We start from the raw sequence: 20,626 nt of genomic DNA, 5'->3' as shown, positions 1-20,626 counted from the left end.
GAAATCTGTTGTTTTCCCCTGCGACATTTTTCAGAGGTATGCATGTGTAGTTATCGATGTTTTTTTCCCTATATTGTTATAGTGGGGTGTTTATTTGCAATCCGGGTCGCCGTCGGTACGAAAGGAAAACGGATCTTACGCTATAAATTATAAGTTTGCTCCCAAAATGATATTTTAAAAATATTTAACATGTAAAATTAACATCATATTTAGATTCCACATATTTTTCTAATAAAATTTCATATATAATATGTTAAAATTGAAGGTACGGTTTAAAAGATACGGATAATTTAGAAAATCATTTATTTGACTTAAATATATTCCAAAATAATATTTAAAAATACTTAACAGGTGAAAATAAGCTCATATTCATATTCTACATATTTTTCTAATCAAATTTCATATATAACATGTTTAAATCGGAGTTACGGTTTAAAAGATATGGAAGCTTTAAAAAAACATTGTTTGACTTAAATATGATACGCGGATGAAAATTACCTAAAACATCAGGGGGTTTTTAGAAAAAGTAAAATAACGGTTCATGTGTGACTTAAATCTAGACTGCGGGTTGATTTCAACAAAACACAGGGATTTTTGTGTAAAATGCCATGACGGACCACAGAAACCTAATTTGCTTTATGATTGTATAATAATCAATTGGCTTTTGGTTGAACTTTGACCATTTAGCTTGTTCAGATATACTTGTAATGTGGATTTAACGACATGTCCCAGGTTTAGTAGAAGTTGGGATATATACTCATATTATTGAGCAATCTATGTGTGTGTCTAGTATTAGTTATTTGGTTGAGAAGACTTGTTGGGAGATTTTGCAAACTGTGATTGTTATCTCCTTGGGTACTGAAGGTGCTCCGGCAGTGCTGGTTAATTGCAACCCATCCATGTTGCAAGAGGAGTTAGAGCTTTTAACCTGTTGAGGAACTTTACATCACTCTGCAGATTGGATGAGTGGAAATTATAAGATGGATGAATATTGTGTTGTATTGATCTGACCCTTGTGTAGGGTATATATAGGAGTACAAGAGGGGTAGAGACTTGAAGTACAAGACAAGTTACATGTGGTTTAAACTGATTCTATCTCTATCTCCTTATCGTTAACTTAAACCCAATTATATTTCTAACATTTCCCCTCAGTCGTAGCGGGAGTGAAGCGGACGAGTACGACTGGATTTGAAGTCTTGCGCTTTCGTCGTCTTCTCTGCTGCGCCATCATCAACTGCGTCTCTGATGGGTTGGCACCTAGGGCGGTGACTGCGTCCCCTTCTGGTGCCTTCATGCCTTCTCCTCTATTCCCTCCCGCAGTCACAGCGGGAGTGTCGTGGACGCAAGTGACGAGGCGGACGCTGTTGACTGGAGTTGTTGCCGATGAGTTGCTGTAGACGTAGCCATTAATGTCGAGGTAGCCGATCATGGTGATGTAGCCGTGGTCGATGGTGTGGTCGTCGTGGATGATGAAGCCGCACAAAGCCGGAGGCGCAAAAAAAATGCGCTATGACGGAGCTGCAGACGTGGACGATGCACCTTGCTGATGTCAGAGGGTGCCGTCGGCGATGAGTCCACCGATTTTGCCAAGACCGGAGGAAGCCCATCGAGCACACATCGGTTTTGCCAGAACCGTGTGGCCGTGTAGGGTCGTCACTGTAGTGACGCCGTGTCGATGCAGTCGTGCCGTCGTGGATGACGCGGTCATTGCCGTCGTCGAGGTCACGTCTTGCAAAAAAGTCTGTCAGAGGGCGCTACGTGTCCATCTTGTGGACGAGGCGGCAGCGATGGTGTGTTGATGAAGATGTTGGTGAAGACCACGTTGATGAAGACCTTGACGATGAAGTGTTGGCGATGGCGTCGCAGTGGCGTGTCGACGATGATGCGTCACTTGAAGGTGCAGTAGGTTGATGTAGATAGCTCCCGATGGAGTGAAGTCGATCGCTCGGTGCAGACGTAAGGTCGATGCAGTGGCGCGGGTTGCAGATCGGTCGATGGAGATGTTGGTGCAGTTTCGGCAGTCGGTGTAGATGCGTATGGGAGTTCGCCCTCCCGTGATTCATGGTGCCTGGTATTGTGGAGGCGTGGGTGCAGATCAGCTCGGTGTTTCTGGCGGTTGGCGATGGCTTGTGTGGGACTGCAGGCCCGTCGGGCTGTGGATGCCGCTCCCTTCTCGCCGGTCGAAGTAGAGGTGGCATACGCGGCAGGAGGAGGGACATGTCGGAGTCCAGATTTTGCTGCATGCGTCTCCTCGTACGAGATTGGTTTGCGTGGCCATGTGCATGATTCATGCAGGGCCGGCCCTAAGCCATGGCGAGGAGTGCGGCTGCCTAGGGCCCAGCCCAAGCAGCGGGCCCATACTTTCTGTACATATGTATAAGATACAGAAGAAGAAAAACCGGAACTCAGCCCATTACACACAAAGGAGCCGCACGAGATGAACTCCTAATTATTTCGTCCTCTGCTAGTCAGTGCCGCCGGTTCGTTTTCTTCCCGTACAATCTTCTTTCTTTCCCAATTAATAATTGAATCAATTCAAAGGAGGACGGGCCCCAACCCCAAACCATGCTAATGAATCAATTTTATAGTTGTATCGATCATCCCCTTTAATCTCTTCATTACACCATGGATTTCTTCCGTTCTAAGTACCCCAAGGCGGCCACATCGCGGCGGGCGGCGACCTCCTTGGCAACCGCGACGAGTTAACGACGCATCAGATTGGGCTGGCTGTTCAGGCGTTGCCACCAGCACCAATCCACAAGTAAGATTTTCATCGCATGGATTGCCCATCTTCTTTTATTGATTGCGATTTTTTTGACCATCCTTTTGCCTGAAATTGCCGCACAAGTATATGCTCACGATGATTGCACTTATCAAATTACAACATAATGATTAGATATTGCTTGTGTTCAACTTATGGGATTTCTCTGTTGTTCTTGTACAAAAGGTGATTGTGTTTTTGTTCAAACTACTATTTTTACGTAAACCATAAAGGTCTGTTCGAAATTACTGCCTTGTCATGAAGAACTAGGCATTAACAGTTTGAATGGAAGTGTTGCTGCAGCAGGCAGCAGCGACGAGTGAGAGTAATGAGTGGTCATCGGGGGCCCATTGGATGCTATTCGCACTAGGGCCTCTGATATGCAAGGGCCGGCCCTGGATTCATGGATGGATAGGTGTGCATGCAAGCTTGCTTTGCATGGCTGGACGAACCTTTGGTGAAGCTTGATGTCGAGGGGCAAGGTGATGTGGCGTTGATGAAGATCGGATCACATGCCTGTTGGAGGAGCCGGCGTCCGCTGTTCTGGATCGTGCTCGCACGATGGCGTCCACGCCTGTGCGCGTGGCCCAATTGGGGAAGGCACCGTGCCGCTTGTAATAGATCGATCCATGGCGTTGTTGATGTCGTAGCCGAGGGATCGACCCGCTGCTCGTCGGCGGGTGTGCGCTACCTCCGGCACATGGCTCGGAGCAGCTACACGTGGTACCCCGCGTCCATGGTTGCCGGCTTGAAGTTCCGCGGGAGTTGGCACCGGGCCGCCGAAGCACCGATTTCTACTCAAGATTTTCGCCCGATAATGGGGTAGATCAATAGGTTTATTTGGAGGCTATGGAAAACTAATCTAATAGGATTTCGAAAACTAAAATTGATCTATGAAATCGATCTAATGATAAAAACTCAAAAATTGGATCTAAACTACAAGATCAATCTAATTTTTGATTGACCGGGTGCCGCGCCCCCAGGGAGAGGAGATTAATCTCCCCGGAGGCGGCGCGCTGCGGAAGTGGTGGAAGGTTCTAGGATCGGCGTCGTGAGACTAACCGCTCTAATACCATGTGGAAATTATAAGATGGATGAATATTGTGTTGTATTGATCTGACCCTTGTAAGGGTATACTCCCTCCGTCCAAAAATACTTGTCATCAAATTGGACAAAAAGAGATGTATCTAGAACTAAAATACATCTAGATACATCCCCTTTTATTCATTTTGATGACAAGTATTTCCGGACGGAGGGAGTATATAGGAGTACAAGAGGGGTAGAGACTTGGAGTACAAGACAAGTTACATGTGGTTTAAACTGATTCTATCTCTATCTCCTTATCTTTAACTTAAACCCAATTATATTTCTAACAGGATGCTGTGAATTTCTTGAATAATAAGTAGGCCTCTCTCATGACTCTATGCTCTGCTCAGGCAGGAATGGTCATTCTGATCTTCTATATATATTGTTGGTAAATCGTAAATTCTGGCCATTGTCCGCGCCAGCCTCGCTGATGTGATCCCGTGGTGGTTACACGGCCGGCCTCTGTTCACAAGAAGTACACACAGGCTTTCTTATTCTTGCTCACGTTGGAAGAAAGAGCAGGCCAAAATATGTAGCTGCGCTTGCATTGATGATCCATCATCTCCTTGAACCCTTTTGTTGTACAAGGTTTGTCATTGACTTGATTCAACTTTGAACCCTTTTGTTGCTCAGATATTTGTAATGCAAATTTAATCCATCTCCTTTTCGACACTTTCCAGGTTCAGTAGAGGTTGGGATGTAGTCTACTCACACTTGTAAACTAACATATCTATGTAGATTAGTTCTAGCGCCATCACTTTGCTGACAAGACATTTATCCTTCCAACTTGGTGAGGAACTATTATTGAAACTGTGATTTTATCTGTTCCGTTCAATACCGGTGGTATGCCAGCAGTGCTGGTTACTGGGCATGGTGGTAAAATATCCTTTCCCAAGATGAATTAAAGCTTCAACTTTTTGAGAAAATGTCTGCACCCTGTAGTTTGGAGGCCTGTTGGAAGGATGCTGTGAATTTGTTGGATAATAAATAGGCCCGATCCCTCATGGCTGCTCTGCAATTGCAAACTTTGTCCGCCTGGAGAATGGATCTAATCTGTAAAGCAAATTTTCCACAGTCAAGATCTGGACTTTTCCTTGTTTCCACATATTCATTTTGTTGAACGATGACGATCTGCACCTCTGTTTCCAAAAGAATGTCTCCAGGTCCATGGAGGCTTTCTTGTTGACAGTCTGTTGTGTCCGCTGTCGTTGCTATGGATGGGTGGTTGTAGCCATGGTTTGCCTTCGATTAAGCGTCCCACAAATTTCTTCTCATGTAAAAAAGCAAAGCTTTGACTTGGTTGTGAGGGAAAAAAAGATTTCTTATCCAAGGCAATTATTTGGCTGTCGCAATTGTTGTTCTATTTTTGTTTACATATATCCTGTTCAGATACTTGTAATGTGGATTATGTATCCTCTTCAACACTTGTTGTGGTACTCCCTCCGTCCGAAAATACTTGTCATCAAAATGGATGAAAATGGATGTACCTATAACTAAAATACATCTAGATACATCCATTTCATGCGAGTGCACGCGTGATGCTCTCTCTCTCTCTCTCTCTCTCTCTCTCTCTCTCTCTCTTCTCACACCCATCACTTAGTGGAGTGGAAAGAATCCACTATTTAAGTTGATTCCCCACCTCCTCTAATTTTAGAGTGGGACTAAAGATTACACCTCAACTTGCCATTATATACACATGATCTTTTAAGAGAAACTAGCACAAATGCCCGTACATTACAATAGAAGACATTGTTACCTTTCTCATGCGTTCACTTATTTTCGTCTGTCCCGTCATTCTTCTCTCCCTAGGAGATATCCTCTAGTACGCCGGACATCGATTTTCTTTGCACAATTATTTTCTTTGGCGGGACTCAATCTCTTCTTGTCACCTCATCATCATCCTCCGCTTATTGATTGTCAAGCAGACTTATTGAGTAAAATAGACGCTGCCTTTCACATGTCTTTGAGAACCGGAAACGTGATCTCAACTTGCGGCATGGATAGATATGCGGTAGCTAGAAGATAAACTCATAGAAGATAAGCCAGAGACAGCCAGGGCAGGAGAGCGGCATCGTCTTTCACGGACGTTCAGTGGAGATGTCAAGTCATGTCTGGCAGACAGGTCTACGCTGAGTCATGCCTGGTTGGCAGGTGCTACGCACGACAGATCTTCTAGAGTCTTCGCGTCTGGGCGGATGAGCGCAGGGCGGTGGCGTCGTCGGATATCCGGACTGGCAAGGATGATGCGAATATCTCTCTTGAAGATGGGTCAGTGGTCCAGCAATGATGGCGGCTTCTAAAACGTGTGCATGTGGTGTGCACTTTAGGTAGGCTGCACCGGCTGTTGGTCCCGATACGTTATATGGATGGATCGGCGACGACACCGGTTTTAGACATGGGGAGTGAGAGCACTCCACATTATTGAGTTTGTAGGTGTGAGTGATGGTTTCGGGTGGATTGATGTATGTTCTTGTCAGACCTTTGTGGAATAATTAATAAAGATGATTGCACGCATCGATTGATGTAGAGGCCAGGGGTTTTAACCTCCTTTGTTCTAAAAAATAAAAATAAAATATACCCAATCTCCCGGCCGTACAACAAAAATCTGCGAGGCTAAAAATCAACGTACGTAGCTAGCTTAGTTACCAGAGACATGCGCATGCCATCTTCTGCTGGATCGTGTTCGGCACCAGAAGCTAAGCTGTGGAAGTTATCACTGTTAGACAATTGCCTGGCTTGTTGCGTAGTGCGTAGTCAAACGAGTAGATGGCGCCGTCAGAAGACACATCCCAGGCCGGCCGAGGCGGTCTGCTCTGCCTGGGTTTGGTGTTCTGCCGCTGCTTTCCTTTGGGTGTGTGTACAACAGAACAGGGTCAGCAGCAGTCTCGCTGCAGCTGAATGTTGTAGGTATTTGAATAACTTGCTGGTTGCTTAATTATGAGGGAGGATGGCGCCGTCAGATCAACAAGAGTTTGTTTGATCGATCTCACTTGCTCTATCTGCTAGTAGGATCCAAGCCAGGGGCCCGCAACGTAACTTTTTTTTTCATGATAATACGTGTCTTATTTATATTATAAAGATGATAGTACAAGCCGTGTACATACCGATCTGACGAAACTGAAAAGACAGCAGAACGCTAGCCTTTGCACACAGGAACATCAACCAAGAAATAAAATTACAGACAAGACTGAAGAATCCTCTAAGCTTGACATCAACGCCCATCACCTGCCTCTGGCACCACCATAGCAACCACCAAAGAAGAAAATGACGGATCACCTTCACACCCGAGCTCGACGTGGCTCCATCATTGATATGCAACTTTGCGGACCTCCAAGGTGGCTCGCCAATAAAGGTGAAGCCATTGCCGTCGGACCGGGGCAACACCACGGACACGCCATCGAACTATAGATCTGGCACCCCCGCCCAACTAAGACGTTGGAGGAGGAAACCATACATGCCTGCCACGAACCATGAACCAAGATCCACCACCTTCCAGATGCCGTCGATGCAGACCACAATCTGCATCTGCTTCTGAACTACCTCCCAAGCTCCACGCCGGCGCTGGAGCAAATGCCGTCGCAACGGCGGAGCCCGAGGACACAAGTCCAGCACGAGGATGCCGCCGCCGCCGCACCATCCTTGCTTGAACAGTCTGGTCTCCAAATCCACCCCAAAAGCGGATCACCTCGTTGGAGGAGGATCTGAAGATTTATCAGTCGGCGCCGCCATCACCGTTGCCGAAGCCATGACGATAAATAATCCAAAATCGTAAGAAACTAATGCCTAAAACAATCGACATACGTGGATCCGACGACCCCCCTCACCACCGATGACCGAGGTCGTCAGTGAAGGGGAGATCGCCTTTCTTTCTTCTCCGAAGAAAGCAACCCGAAGAAACTACCGATTCGTACCGAACGCAACGTAAGCTGAAAACTCAAAGTATGGCTTTGGTTGCACGTATCTTTCTATCACCGGTCTTTTTTGTCCTGATGCTCATCAGTCTTTTTCCCGAGTCCGGACAGTCACGCATGGCTTATCTTAACTTTTGTCTCATCTGATCGTTTGTTCGGTTGCCAAGTCCTTTCCTCAGCAACACATCGCACATGATCTACTACCCTAAGATTTCAGAGCTGATTGGATTGGTCTCACAGATAAATTGATGGTGTAGTATTCTGGGGAACGTTTTGTACTGACGTGGCTATCATATCTCCACTACTTGTACTGCTTTTCCTGCCGGGTCATCCGCTTCTCCTCACTCTTTTCATTTTGATTTCTCTTCTCTCCTATCTCTGCTTTTTTTCACCCGCTTCTCTTAAAAACCATCTGCTTCTCCTGACGTGTCGTCTGTCTTTATTTACTAGCGCATTGGCATACGCCAAAGGCACCTTCGCGGTGCACTCTCCTCGCGCATCTCTCCTCGCAGCGGCATCACAGACAGGGCATCACTTTCCGCTTGCCCTCGCTCCTCACAACCCTTGTCTCATTTTTCTAGTGTACAATGACATTTGCTAGAAGGTCCTCGTACAGACCCCTGCCTACTCAAAACTAACCACATTGCTATTGGTACCCCTATTAAAAGTTGGTTCTTGAATAACAACACTTCCAACGGACGTCTAGGATATTCCAACTCACGCAATTTGATAGCTATTTCTTCTCAACACTAGTTAGGGTTTCGTTTCGAGACATTTAGTTGCATTTGTAATGCTGATATATGTCCACTGTATGGAACATCACATATTTGTTGAACAAGAATACGAGGCTTGAGAGTGAGATATGATAAGCATTTATCGAGAGTTCCCTTATGTGTTCGCTCGAAAGAACCTTGTGGGAACCCTCAAACTAACACCTTCTTTGGTCAATCCAGTATCATGTTGACCATAAAAAGTGAGATGGCATCATTGCAAAATGATACAAAGATATTACACAGTTTTATTATTCTTGTAACAAGGCATACATTCTGACATGTTTTATAACATCTAGAACATTCATAAAAGCAGCAAAATGTCACAAGACTGAAGTGCACTGTAAGTCCTTAAACTATTTCAGGGGTGTCACATAGGTCCTCGAACTATGAAAATCGTCATTTAGGTCCTCGAAGTACAGTAAGTGTGTCATCCAAGTCCAAAATCTCACTAACCCCCTCTAAATGGCCAGCTGGCATGGTGAACAGTGCGAAAAATAAAAAAATATGAACAAAAAAAATCTGAAAATCTTTGGCATCAAAGATACCCCTGGTGCGTGAATAGTAAAAATGTTCATTAATTCAAAAAATGTTCGCGGATATGGGAAAAATATTCGCGACTTTAAAAAAGTTCACAAACAATAAATTTGAAAATATGTTCGCGAACCACAAATATTGTTCGTGGGTATGGAAAAAAATGTTCCCGAACCACAATTCCTGACTTTAAAAAATGTTAGTGAACTTTTTATTAAAGTCGCAAATATTTTTTCCGAATTCATCGTTCGCAAACATTTTATTAAAGTCACGAATATTTTTTCCAAATTCATCGTTGGCGAACATTTTTTTTAAAGTCATGAATATTTTTTCCAAATTCATCGTTCGCAAACTTTTTTTAAACTCGCGAATATGTTTCCCAAATTCATCGTTCACGAACATTTTTTTAAAGTCGTGAATATTTTTTTCCAAATTCATCGTTCGCGAACTTTTTTTAAACTCACGAATATTTTTTTAAAGTCAGGAATATTTTTTTTCCAAATTCATCGTTCGCGGACATTTTATTAAAGTCACAAATATTTTTCCAAATTCATCGTTCGCGAACTTTTTTTGAATTAACTATATTTTTACTGTTCACGCGCCAGGGTCTCTTCGATGACAGAGGATCTCAGTTTTTTGATATTTTTTGATATTTATTCTTTATCGTGTACTGTTCATCACGCACAGGAATTCAGGACTGTTTGCCGCGACTGTTACGGTTACTGTTTATGTGCCAGCTGGCCAGTTAGAGCCTGTCAGGGAGATTTTGGACCTGAATGACACACTTACTGCACTTTAAGAACCTAGATGACGATTTTCATAGTTCGAGGACCTACGTGACATCCCTGGAATAGTTCAAGGACCTACAGTGCACTTCACTCACGTAACAATGCACAACAACTCCATCTCAACCATAGATAGTCGATGTAGTCCATGTGGCCTCACTCCTTGGGCTCTCCATAGTATTCTTAGTCGCCCCCTTCATCTTCATATTACTCCGAGGTAAACAACAAAAAACATAGCTATGAATATGTTAGGTAGTCAACACACACCCTCATGATAGACCTATTATCTACATGTAGCTTACAAGTAAGGCTATATGACTTACTTGCGTAAAAGCATTTTATTTGCACTATGATACTAGTTTTGATAAAAAAAGACTAGACGAATACATGGCTTTTATCTCCAACATAATACGGCCTCCTCTTATAATGGTATCCTTGGTCATTTATGTTCTATGAAACAGGCTTTTGTTTCGTTTTATAGATAAAGCAAATACCAAGTCATGTGCTCTTTTTATTTCGTTTACTAAAGTTGAGCAAACACAAACATGTTTGAGTTTTAGAAAAAAAAGTATGCCAGCCAATTAGGAACGTGGGAGTATATTTTGTATGATGCCGACTTACTTATTGAACAAAAATATATGAAAAAAATGGAACTACACAACAATGTTAAGACAACAATTTTTAGCCCGTGCAGCGCCACGGGTTGATGACTAGTAAGGTACAAATATGTGTGCCATATGTACGAGCGTTTGTGCCTGCACTGTGTCACGGATAAAGAAAATATTGGCCATGCATGAATGAGGAGTGCAAAAATGCTACATCGACGGGCTCATTACGGGGTATTCAATGCTACATTTTATTTTTGATCTGATTAATGTTGTATAGTAATGGCGCTGAGACCCTGTACTAGGTTGATGATTTCTTGTGAAATGCAGCAAACATATAGTGAAAATTCAATGGTCCAAATAGGTCCCAAGTTTGCAAATGAGGAGTTGACAATGGTGTGCCTGCAGACTAAAGTGATAACGGATCATGCAATTTATGTGAACTATGACTTCTTGTAGAGAAGAGTTTGTACCGAGTCATGCAATCAATTCTAACATTGGCAATTAACTTGGTAAGAAATTCAAGGAAGATGGGTTCTTGAAAGAGAATAATGTTATGGTGATAGGATGAAAGTTACCACCAGTGATTTGCCCGGACGTGAGGTGGATACAATATGTTTATAGAGCCGATAGACCTTGAGAAAGAAGGAGACACGGTGAACTAGGAGGAGGAGACCGGTTAGAAGACAATAAAACACCCCATTATGTTAATGTTCGATAGCCTTCTTAGGCTAGTGCTACTCTTGTCTTACGGCCTATGCCTCGCGGGACGATCCTATTTTAGTTGGCCCACACCCAATTCTACAGACCGATATTGATGTGATAGGAAATAGAGGAACCAAAACACCACAATAGCTCTCAAAGGTTAGCGAGCGAGAACGCCTAATCATAACAGAAATGGAGTTGAGAGACCATCATCGCCTTCACCATCGACCCATTGCCACTAAGAACACATAAGAGAGAAAACCTAATCTACATGCTATGCAAAACTATGCAACGATCCCGGGGTGTTTTATTTTGAGGGAAATGATGGAGTTTTTTCATGTAGAGGAACACACTACTGGAAACAGCTTCTTTGTCGTCCGCCAGGGCAGACGGCAAAGGCATAGACCCCGGACAGCAAACATCTTTGCCGTCCGCCAGCAGACAACAAACTGTCCGTCTGAACAGGTGCCAGCAAAGGCCTTCTTTACCATCCGCTTTTGCGAAACTGAAGGCAAAAGATTGTGTCGTCCGCCTTCTGAGTCCAGCAGACGACAAAGACAACAGACGGCAGAGGGGTGGCGTCAGAGCCGTTAGGGCGTAAAAGACGCTCCTTGCCGTCCGCCAGCAGACGACAACCATTCAAAAAGCTTTGCCGTCCGCCAGCAGACGGCAAAGAGCACAGTTAGGCCAGCACTCGGAAGCTACCACATGGCCAGCTATGCCGTCCGCCAGCTGACGGCAAAGATTTAAAGGTCTTTGCCGTCCGCTGGCCGACGGCATAGCTGACCAAATAGGCAGCCAGTGTTCCCAGTATCCACAGGCAGCTGCCACGTGGCCTCTTTGGTATGCTAGCAGACGGCAAAGCTCTTTTCCGTCCGCTAGCAGACGGCAAAGGGGCTATATATCCCCTATTTTTTTTAATCCATTTAATTTGGCAACATATAACAAATATATAACAGATATACATGCATACATATAACTCCAACATATCCAACAATATAAGAGCATGTCCAACATATCGACGGGCTCATTACGGGGTATTCACGGACCTTCCAACCAACTAATACTTTTCCTGATTTTCAAGGGGGTGGGGCCGTCGCTCCTCCTTTGGTGCAATCACAGATTGCCACTTCAAATTTACCCCGTAAAAGGCCCGTAACACTCCGTTGATGTAGCATTGCTCTGAATGAGAGATGCTTCACCGCTAGCTACGTTCCGCCACCGCTTGAAAAAAACAATTTCGGGGGAGATGGGCTCCCAACTTTCTCACCAGGCTAAGCCAAGCGCGGCTATATATTGCCCGTGCATGTCACTAGCTAGCATAGGAACAGCAAGCTAGATAACTGAGATCGATTAGTATGGTGTCTCCTAATGCTACTGGCTCCGGCGGCGGCGACATGCCCATCCGCGTCCTGAGACGCGGCCTTGTCAAGGCTTCCGACCCGTCTTTCGAACCGCACGTCGCCTCCTTCTCCAACCTGGACCTCTACGCTGGCGAGGGGCAAGCCTCCATAGTATGCCTCTACCCCAAGCTCCCAAATGCCGGCGACTTCCAGGCGGTGGTCGCCGCCTTCGAGTCCGTCCTGCCGTCCGTGCTCAACGTCTTCTACCACTACGCCGGGCGCATCCGCAGCAACCCAAGCTCAGGCCTCCCGGAGCTGCTCTGCGACAACCAAGGTGCCGAGCTCGTCGTCGGAGAGGTCCAGGCCACTATGGCTAGCCTGGACTACGGCCTGGCCGAGCAGTCCCTGAAGAAGATCATGCTGCCGTACGCCGAGGACGTGACGCTCTCGGTGCAGCTGCTGTCCTTCGCCTGTGGCGGCTTCTCGGTCGTGTGGGGGAACAACGACATCGTCCACGACGGCCACGCCATCACCATGTTCCTCAGGATGTGGTCCCAGCTCGCCCGAACCGGGAGCTTCATCGACGACGGACCGCCCAACCATGACCGCTCCGTGTTCCGCCCTCGCAGCCCGCCGTCGTACAGGGCCTCCACCAGCGACAAGTTCGCGATGTACGACCACCACCGGATGGTCAACGCGCTGACGGCCCACGACAGCTTCGTCGAGCGCCTCTACTACGTGGAGGCGAGCGACATCGCCAGCCTGCGCGAGATGGCAAGCACCAAACTCCAGCGCTCATCCCGCGTCCAGGCAGTGTCCGCGTACCTCTGGAAGGCCCTCGCCGGCGTGGTGGCCGCGTCCCGCGTGCACGAGGAGCGCTGCTGCATGGGGTGGATGGTGGACGCGCGGCGGCGTGTCAGGGCGCTGGAGCTCGTCCCGGCGATGCACAACTACTTCGGCAACGTGGCCATGTACGCTATCGCGGACGCAACCGTGGAGGAGATCCGGAACAAGGAGCTGGCGGAGGTGGCGGCCATGGTGCGCGAGGCCATCACGTCCATAGACTACGACGAGTACATCCAGGAGCTGGTGGACTGGGTGGAGGAGCACAAGACGGAGAGGAGGATTGAGAAGGGCATCCTTGGGCTGGGCACGCCTACGTTGAACCAGACGGTGTTCGCCTCCTTCCCGCTCGACACAGACTTCGGCTTCGGCGATGCCGTGCTGGCCATGCCCATGTGGGACTTTGAGAGGCTCAGCTCGGGCTACCTGTCGGTCGGAGCTCGGCCGGGAGGCGACGGCTCCTGGCTTGTCAACGCCTACATATGGCCGCGCCTCGCGGCGGCCCTCGAGTCCGACCAGCAGCACATCTTCAAGCCTCTGACGGCCGAGTACCTAGGGCTCGCCTAGTAGACACCTCGGAACACCTGACGTGTTTCACTTATCATTTGATGGATTTTCTTTTAATTTGTAGTGCCGATTCTCAAAGAAAATAATTTACGTACCCGAAATTACGGTGATCAATAAAATGTTTTGGGTATTTGATCAGATATGCATATCCTCCTATGGCAAGCAACATATCGTCTCCTCGCTAGCGAGTTGTGTTCTTGTCTTTTAGTACAAAACAGTGTAAATTAAGCAAGAGATAGACATAATTAATCACAAAACATACTTGTCACCCACAAGCCCCCATCACTAGTCGAAATGGAACCTGGTTCGTGTGTACGAATGGTTGATGTAGATACTCGTGAGCTGGTTCCGGTAAATCCACGACAAATTATGCTTGTGTCGAAGTGGACATGTCTAGATGTGGGAGCCACGCCTGGATGGCGATGAGGACGGCTTTCAGGTAAACATGACTAGTGTAGAACCGCACGTACCATTAGTTTATCGAAAAGGTCAAGCTGATGGTGAAAGGTGAACTATGCATTAATACTTTAACACTCGCCTTCTCATGTGGCTTCCTTTGGCCTAAATGTGCACCGAATGTGGGCTACACTTTTTTCTCTTTAAATTGCGTCAGCCGAGTCTTAAACTCAAGATCTATTGGCTCTGATACCATGTAGAACTGCACGCATCAGCTAGTTAAACGAAAAATTTATGCTGATGGAAAATGTGGGCTATACATTTATACTTCAACAAGCAGAAAATTGATGGGGTGGTGATGAAGTATATCACGTCTTTTTGGCAGAGGCAGAGTACTTTTCGAAGAGAAAAATGCATCCATTTAGTATATGATCACTCGAGCGGCACCCACAATGCTAATCTAAAAATGTATACTATGAAAACAATCAATAATCACACGACCAATAGTTAAATATAAACCAAGAATTGTCAGGGCCACATTATCTAGATATGGTAGGTGAATTTGAAGAAGAAGAAAAATATGTATACTCCTGATAAGGTGTGCAAGTCGACGATCGATTGTGGTAAAGAAGTACATAGCTTTTACCCATATTGCCATAAAATACTTAGCAAAGCATGGCAGTGGTTATTTTATTTGGATTCACAATGCATTTACCTTAAGGGAACTTGTGCCAGGAGTAATTATGAAGCAACGTGCATGGCGCAGATCTCAACCCCTATAATCAAGTTGCTAGTAGTATGACTATATATGCTACTCCCTCCGTCTAGGTGTGTAAGTCATCTTACGAAAACCATATAATCCCAAAACACTTAGGCGCGGTGCATTAACTTCTACCTCGTTTCTCGTTTCTTGACATATCAACTAATAAGAGATAAAGGGTGTGCATGCTTTTAATGACTTGAGACTATCAAACATGACATGCAGTGATTAGTTCATTGCATGCAATATTGTTAATTAGCAAATAAGCATTAACGTTTCTCGTTTTCCCCTCTTCCTTGGTCACGGTGCACAGCCTAAGATGACTTACTCACCTAGACGGAGGGAATACGTAAGTTTAGCTCAGCTACATGATCAATGCTATATATCACTAGTTTACTTCAGTACCTAGGGTTCCAGCTGGTTGCTTAATTTGCGTGTTACGTTTAGTTGCCCCAGCATAATCACTCTATTTTATTTCGAAACACAGGCAAAAGATTTGCCTCATTTTCCCATGTATCTTCAAAACACAAGAAATTATTTCCGAAAGCCTTACTCAATCAACACAAGTCTAGACTTCCCTTAGAAAAAAATGTCCCAGCTAACTTTTTCTTTCATGAGAAATGCTATGAAGTTTTTGCTTGATACTTCATCCGGTTCTTCTTACTCCGTGTATTAGATTTTTGTCAAGTCAAATTTTGCGAAGTGTGACCATAATTTTTTTCTACTTGTAAAGATTCGAGTTGATAGTGACTTCACATGTGTGTCCAGCATCCTTTGCAAATAAAAAAATACACGCATCCTCATATGTGGAACTAACACTCTTTCAAGAGACATATAAACAACTGTACTTTACTGACATGTGGGGTATAAATAAGCGCATTACTTTCATGTGAGACTTTTCAAATCAAAATCGATCTTGGATTCAGTTTCTCGACCAGCTACGGACATTTGAAATTGGCTGCATGCCACTCACTATGTTTTTGCTTGGTAATCGTAAATCATGCAACAACCACCTGGATATTAACGTTGTTTGACCACCTCCTAAGCCAATGGCTCCGTGCCAACACACAGGCATCATGCTAGTATAGTAAAAATATCTACATCTACAACCAAATATATATACTATCAAAATTACATTTCCAAATGAATCTAACATTATTGAATATGCACTTTTTTTGTATTGTTGATCAAAATAAAGATACTTTGACTTTGGAGAAAATTTATATGTAGACTAAAAAGGACTGGAGGTAGTACAAGACCGATGCTCAAACCGAATAATTGCACAAACGTACAAATAGATCAAGAAAAAAAAATCACAGATATCGTGATATGCATATGCTCACTAGCGCTCAGGGCTAGCCGAGGCCCAGTAGTTTCCAGATTTTTTAGGAACCGACTAATGATCATTTCACTGAAAACTAAAGTTTGGGTCAGTCATTTTTCATTCTCTAGAAATACGGCGAGGTCCCACCGTCAGCGTGCATGCCCAATGCACGTTAGCTGCTTAGAGCATCTATAGTAGTATTTCGCAAATGCCCCCTATGCGTTAGCAGGGGAAAATATCCGGTGCACCGGAGCTTGTGGTGCTACCGGTGCACCGGACTCATATTGTGCTTTGAAAATAGTTAAAAAAGTCTGAAAAAAATTAGCACACGCACACAAGATCAATGTAGGTTGTCACAAAGTTTCAAGTCAAAATTCAAAACATAACTTGAAAAACAAAAATGACAAATTCAACACTAAATAGTACATAACATAACTTGGGCTTTAGATTTGGCCCATTATCACACTGATGTCAAATTTGTCATTTTTATATCTCAAAATATATTTTAAATTTTTATACGAAATGTTGTGACATCATACATTGATGTTGTGTTAATATGCTAGAAATTTTCAAGATTTTTTTAAATATTCTGTAGCATCCATGCACATCAATGTTGGACATAACTAAAAATTAAAAATGGTGATAACGAAATTACATAGTTTGAATATAAAATTTGTTTGGAGTACACAACTCAAACATTAGATCTTTGATTTCCACTGTGGGCCCACATAAGCTCAACAAAATCACTAAGTAGCTGCATGTGCACATGATGATCTCAAAGATTCTGATGCATCCGGGGAAAATTAATAAGCTAATTTGCATCTTGATCTTCCAGGATGTGGGCTTGTTCTCTAGGCGCTTAAAAATGATTGGTTTGGGCTACCATCGCCCTCGTCCTCAACAATCCTTTATGCAAAATGACACAACATGCCATCAGCTGTCACACAGTCTCTGATTCCCACATCATTGCATCTCCACGTATAGTTCCCTAAAATGTCATCTCCACATCCTTTCCTCTCAACATCCTTCATTGCTGAATTTTAACAAAAAAGAAGTTTCCCAAGGCAGATTGAATTAGTTGCATTGGTAGTACCTCTAAAGAAGAAAGCAAATGAACAAAAACCAAAACAATATTAACAAATAATGGCAAAATGTGTCCACATTTTACATAAAAATTACGATGTTTTATAATATGCAAGAATAAACATATAGTAGTGTAATTCCTCAAAATTAAGTTTATGGAAAGAAATCAATTAGTGGCATTGGTATTCACATTAGAAAAAGATTATGGAACACTCTGGCATGATACAGATTATGGATAAGGGGCATCTTCTCGTCTGGGAAATCATCAATGCTACGGAATGGAGTCCCTGGACGGCAATTTCCATGCAGATGCAGTGTTCGTCAAGGAGATCATTTGTCCCTCGTAATATTTGTCCTCGCAGCAGAATTTCTTCAGGCAGTCATCAATGATGCCTTGCGCAAGCGATGGTTAAGACATCCGATCAACGAGACCATCACCGCATATTTTCGGGTGATCCAGTATGCTGACAACACCTTAATTATCATGCCTGTGTGCCCGATTCAAGATGCACAGATGAAAAACAAGCTCACTGACTATGCAGAATCGATTGGCCTCCTTATCAATTTCCAAAATTCCACAATTGTGCCGATCAACACACCCCAAGACCAGTCTCAACGGATTGCCTCCATTTTTGGCGTGATTTCAGCCTTTTTTTCAGCAACCGAACTATCAGATATGCTCACGCGGTGATGTTTTTGGTTCCACTAGCATTCGTCGTTGTCCGACCTATAGGATATGGCTGCTGTTGGGAATAAGCCATGCCCTTGGCGGTGGTTTGTTTTGCTCATTTGAATTCTGGTCAAACTTAATTTTGACCAAGATTTAAACAAGTGTAAAACATCAAAATAAAAAACTAAGCCTGGATCCTTCTTAGTCACTCCAAAATGAAGCTGTGATGAGTTTTTTGAAATTTTCATGTTCATTTCCCAAAACACTTCTCTTCACTTCATACAAGAGAGTTTGAGATACTCGAGATATCATACAATACACACGAACTTATCATTTAAATGTATGTAAAGCTTGTTTATCAACTTAAATCGTTAGTATATGACATAAGAAGACTATGTGCGTAGGTTTTTCATTTTTCTGATTTTTATTTAATTTATTATGCTCATTTGAAATCTGGTCAAACATAGCTTTGACTGCTCCAAACCCCTCCCAAACCCCGCTAACCCTAGCGCTGAATAAGGACCGTTCATCTAACCCTAGCGGCGATCAAGGGCCGTCGATCTAACCCTTCTAGAAGGAATCCGCGGGGAGGAGGGGGGCGATCCGCGAGATGCAATCTGATTGGCTGGGAGATTGTTTTTTTAACAAATATCGGGCGCGCTGGATGGACCGTTGGGCCGTCTCGTTGTCTGGGCCTGAGACCGCAGTAAATAGCCCGTCTCAGCCTTTTCAGGCCTTGCATGCATGAAGGCGGCTACGTGGGTTTGCGCATGCGCGGGAGGCGGCGACGTGCATGCATGCGAGTGAGGCGAGCGAGGCGCGCTAGGCGAGCTAGGCTAGCGAGGCGAGCTAGGTGGTTCAGGGCAGTGGTTCAGGGCAGCGATTCACATGCACTGCCCGGTCAAAGATGCATCGTTTTCGTGCAAAAATTTAAGTGTGCAAAACGTAACAGATACACACACGCGTCCGGATTCACACACGCACCGTTCTCATCCTTTCTCTCTTCCTCTCCCACCCACAGGCCTATAAATGGGGTGCCTCTCTTCCTCTCCCACCCACAAGCCAGATCCGATCCTCTCCAACTTCAAACACCCAAGCGACCGAGCCCTCCCCAAGCGAGACCAAGAGAAGAAGATGCAGTTCAACGGGCCGACCTTCAGCCATCCGCCTGTGGTGCCGGAGCTGCGCTACCCATCGGGCGTGCTCGTGGAGAGGGAGCTCCGTGTGTGGGATATTTCAAGGTGGAGGGGCTCCGTCGAACTCACCCGCGCCTTCCTCAGAGCCGGCTATGCCCACCTCCCACGGGGCTCGCCGAGGATGTTCACCCTCAACGAGGTTCGTGACCGCGGCGGCATCCTCCTACTGCTCACGGTCACCTTCACCAACCCATTTGACGCGCGCGAGCTCCTCGGCCAAGTCTTTTGGTGCGGCTACGAGGCCATCTTCTTCACCATCTACAACATCTACACCAACTACGAGCGCATCTTCCCCGCTCCAGGCCAGATGCACTCCCTTCCCTACGACGACGAGGAGGAGGTGTGAAGATGAAGACGGTGTTGAAGGGGCGCGCACGGCCAAGGTGGAAGAAGGAGGTCAAGATGAAGATGTTCAAGCCCGGAGTCAAGCTCGTCATGTTTAGTTTTTTATTTTGTTGCTTTTCTATGTCGTGTCGTGTCGTGTCATGTTTCGTCATGTGTCCGTGAACTGTCCGTGAACTTATCTAAGTTATTGTAATGGTACAGTGTGTTCCATCTTATTATGTGTGTTAAAAAATGTCCGTGCCCAAACTTATCATTTCTTCCCTAAACAAGTCATGAAGTTTGAGAACTTGTGGTTTTCGGAGGGGGTGAGAAGCCCTCTGTTTCATTCAAACAAAAAGTCATGAACTAACATGCAAATTTATTCCCTTTAAATCCTAAACCAAGTGCCACTCTAACCCTAAACCAAGTGCCACTCTGACCAAAATCATGTGGTAGTGCAACATACATTTTCAACCTTCCAACCCTCCAAAATTTAAGTGCAAAACAAAGGAAAACCACTCTCACGCATGTGCAAACATTCACGGTCTCACTATTTTTTTTAAAAAAATTACAGTCTCACTATGTATACCTTCCTTCTCTACCCATGTCAAAGTCTTGCCATCTGTCCTAGCGATTACCAGCGGAGCCCTAAACACCACAAAACCACGCGGTCCTGGGTTCGAGTCCCCAGCCACACCAATTTTTTGTGCATTTTCCACCCTTCATTTTTTAGACATATTATGTTTTTCTCAATGTAATGCTCTTAAAAAATGTTCATTTATTTTGGCACCTGGCGTAAACCTCTACCAGAGCTGAGGCACATTTTCCATGACCTTTTGGTCTTTGATTTAAATCACGGTGTATTTGAATTGGATTAATTAACAGCTCCAAAAAATTTCTAACCTTAATTGTTTGGCTCCGGAATAATTCAATTAGCTTCCACAAAAAGTTTTAGCATTATGA

General features: G+C 44.8%; 1 protein-coding gene across 1 annotated transcript; it reads left to right on the top strand.

The window, feature by feature from the left end:
* Positions 1-12,500: 12,500 nt before the first annotated feature.
* On the top strand, positions 12,501-14,002 carry LOC119299123 (hydroxycinnamoyltransferase-like). The gene has a single exon (XM_037576399.1). It carries the CDS (start codon positions 12,516-12,518, stop codon positions 13,908-13,910), a length of 1,395 nt encoding a protein of 464 aa, XP_037432296.1. The 5' UTR covers positions 12,501-12,515; the 3' UTR covers positions 13,911-14,002.
* The last annotated feature ends 6,624 nt before the right edge of the window (positions 14,003-20,626 follow it).

Source organism: Triticum dicoccoides, chromosome 1B (assembly GCF_002162155.2).
Source record: "Triticum dicoccoides isolate Atlit2015 ecotype Zavitan chromosome 1B, WEW_v2.0, whole genome shotgun sequence".
Classification (NCBI taxonomy): Eukaryota; Viridiplantae; Streptophyta; class Magnoliopsida; order Poales; family Poaceae; genus Triticum; species Triticum dicoccoides.
The sequence above is the reverse complement of the archived record's forward strand: the minus strand, read 5'-3'. Positions and strand labels throughout refer to the sequence as shown.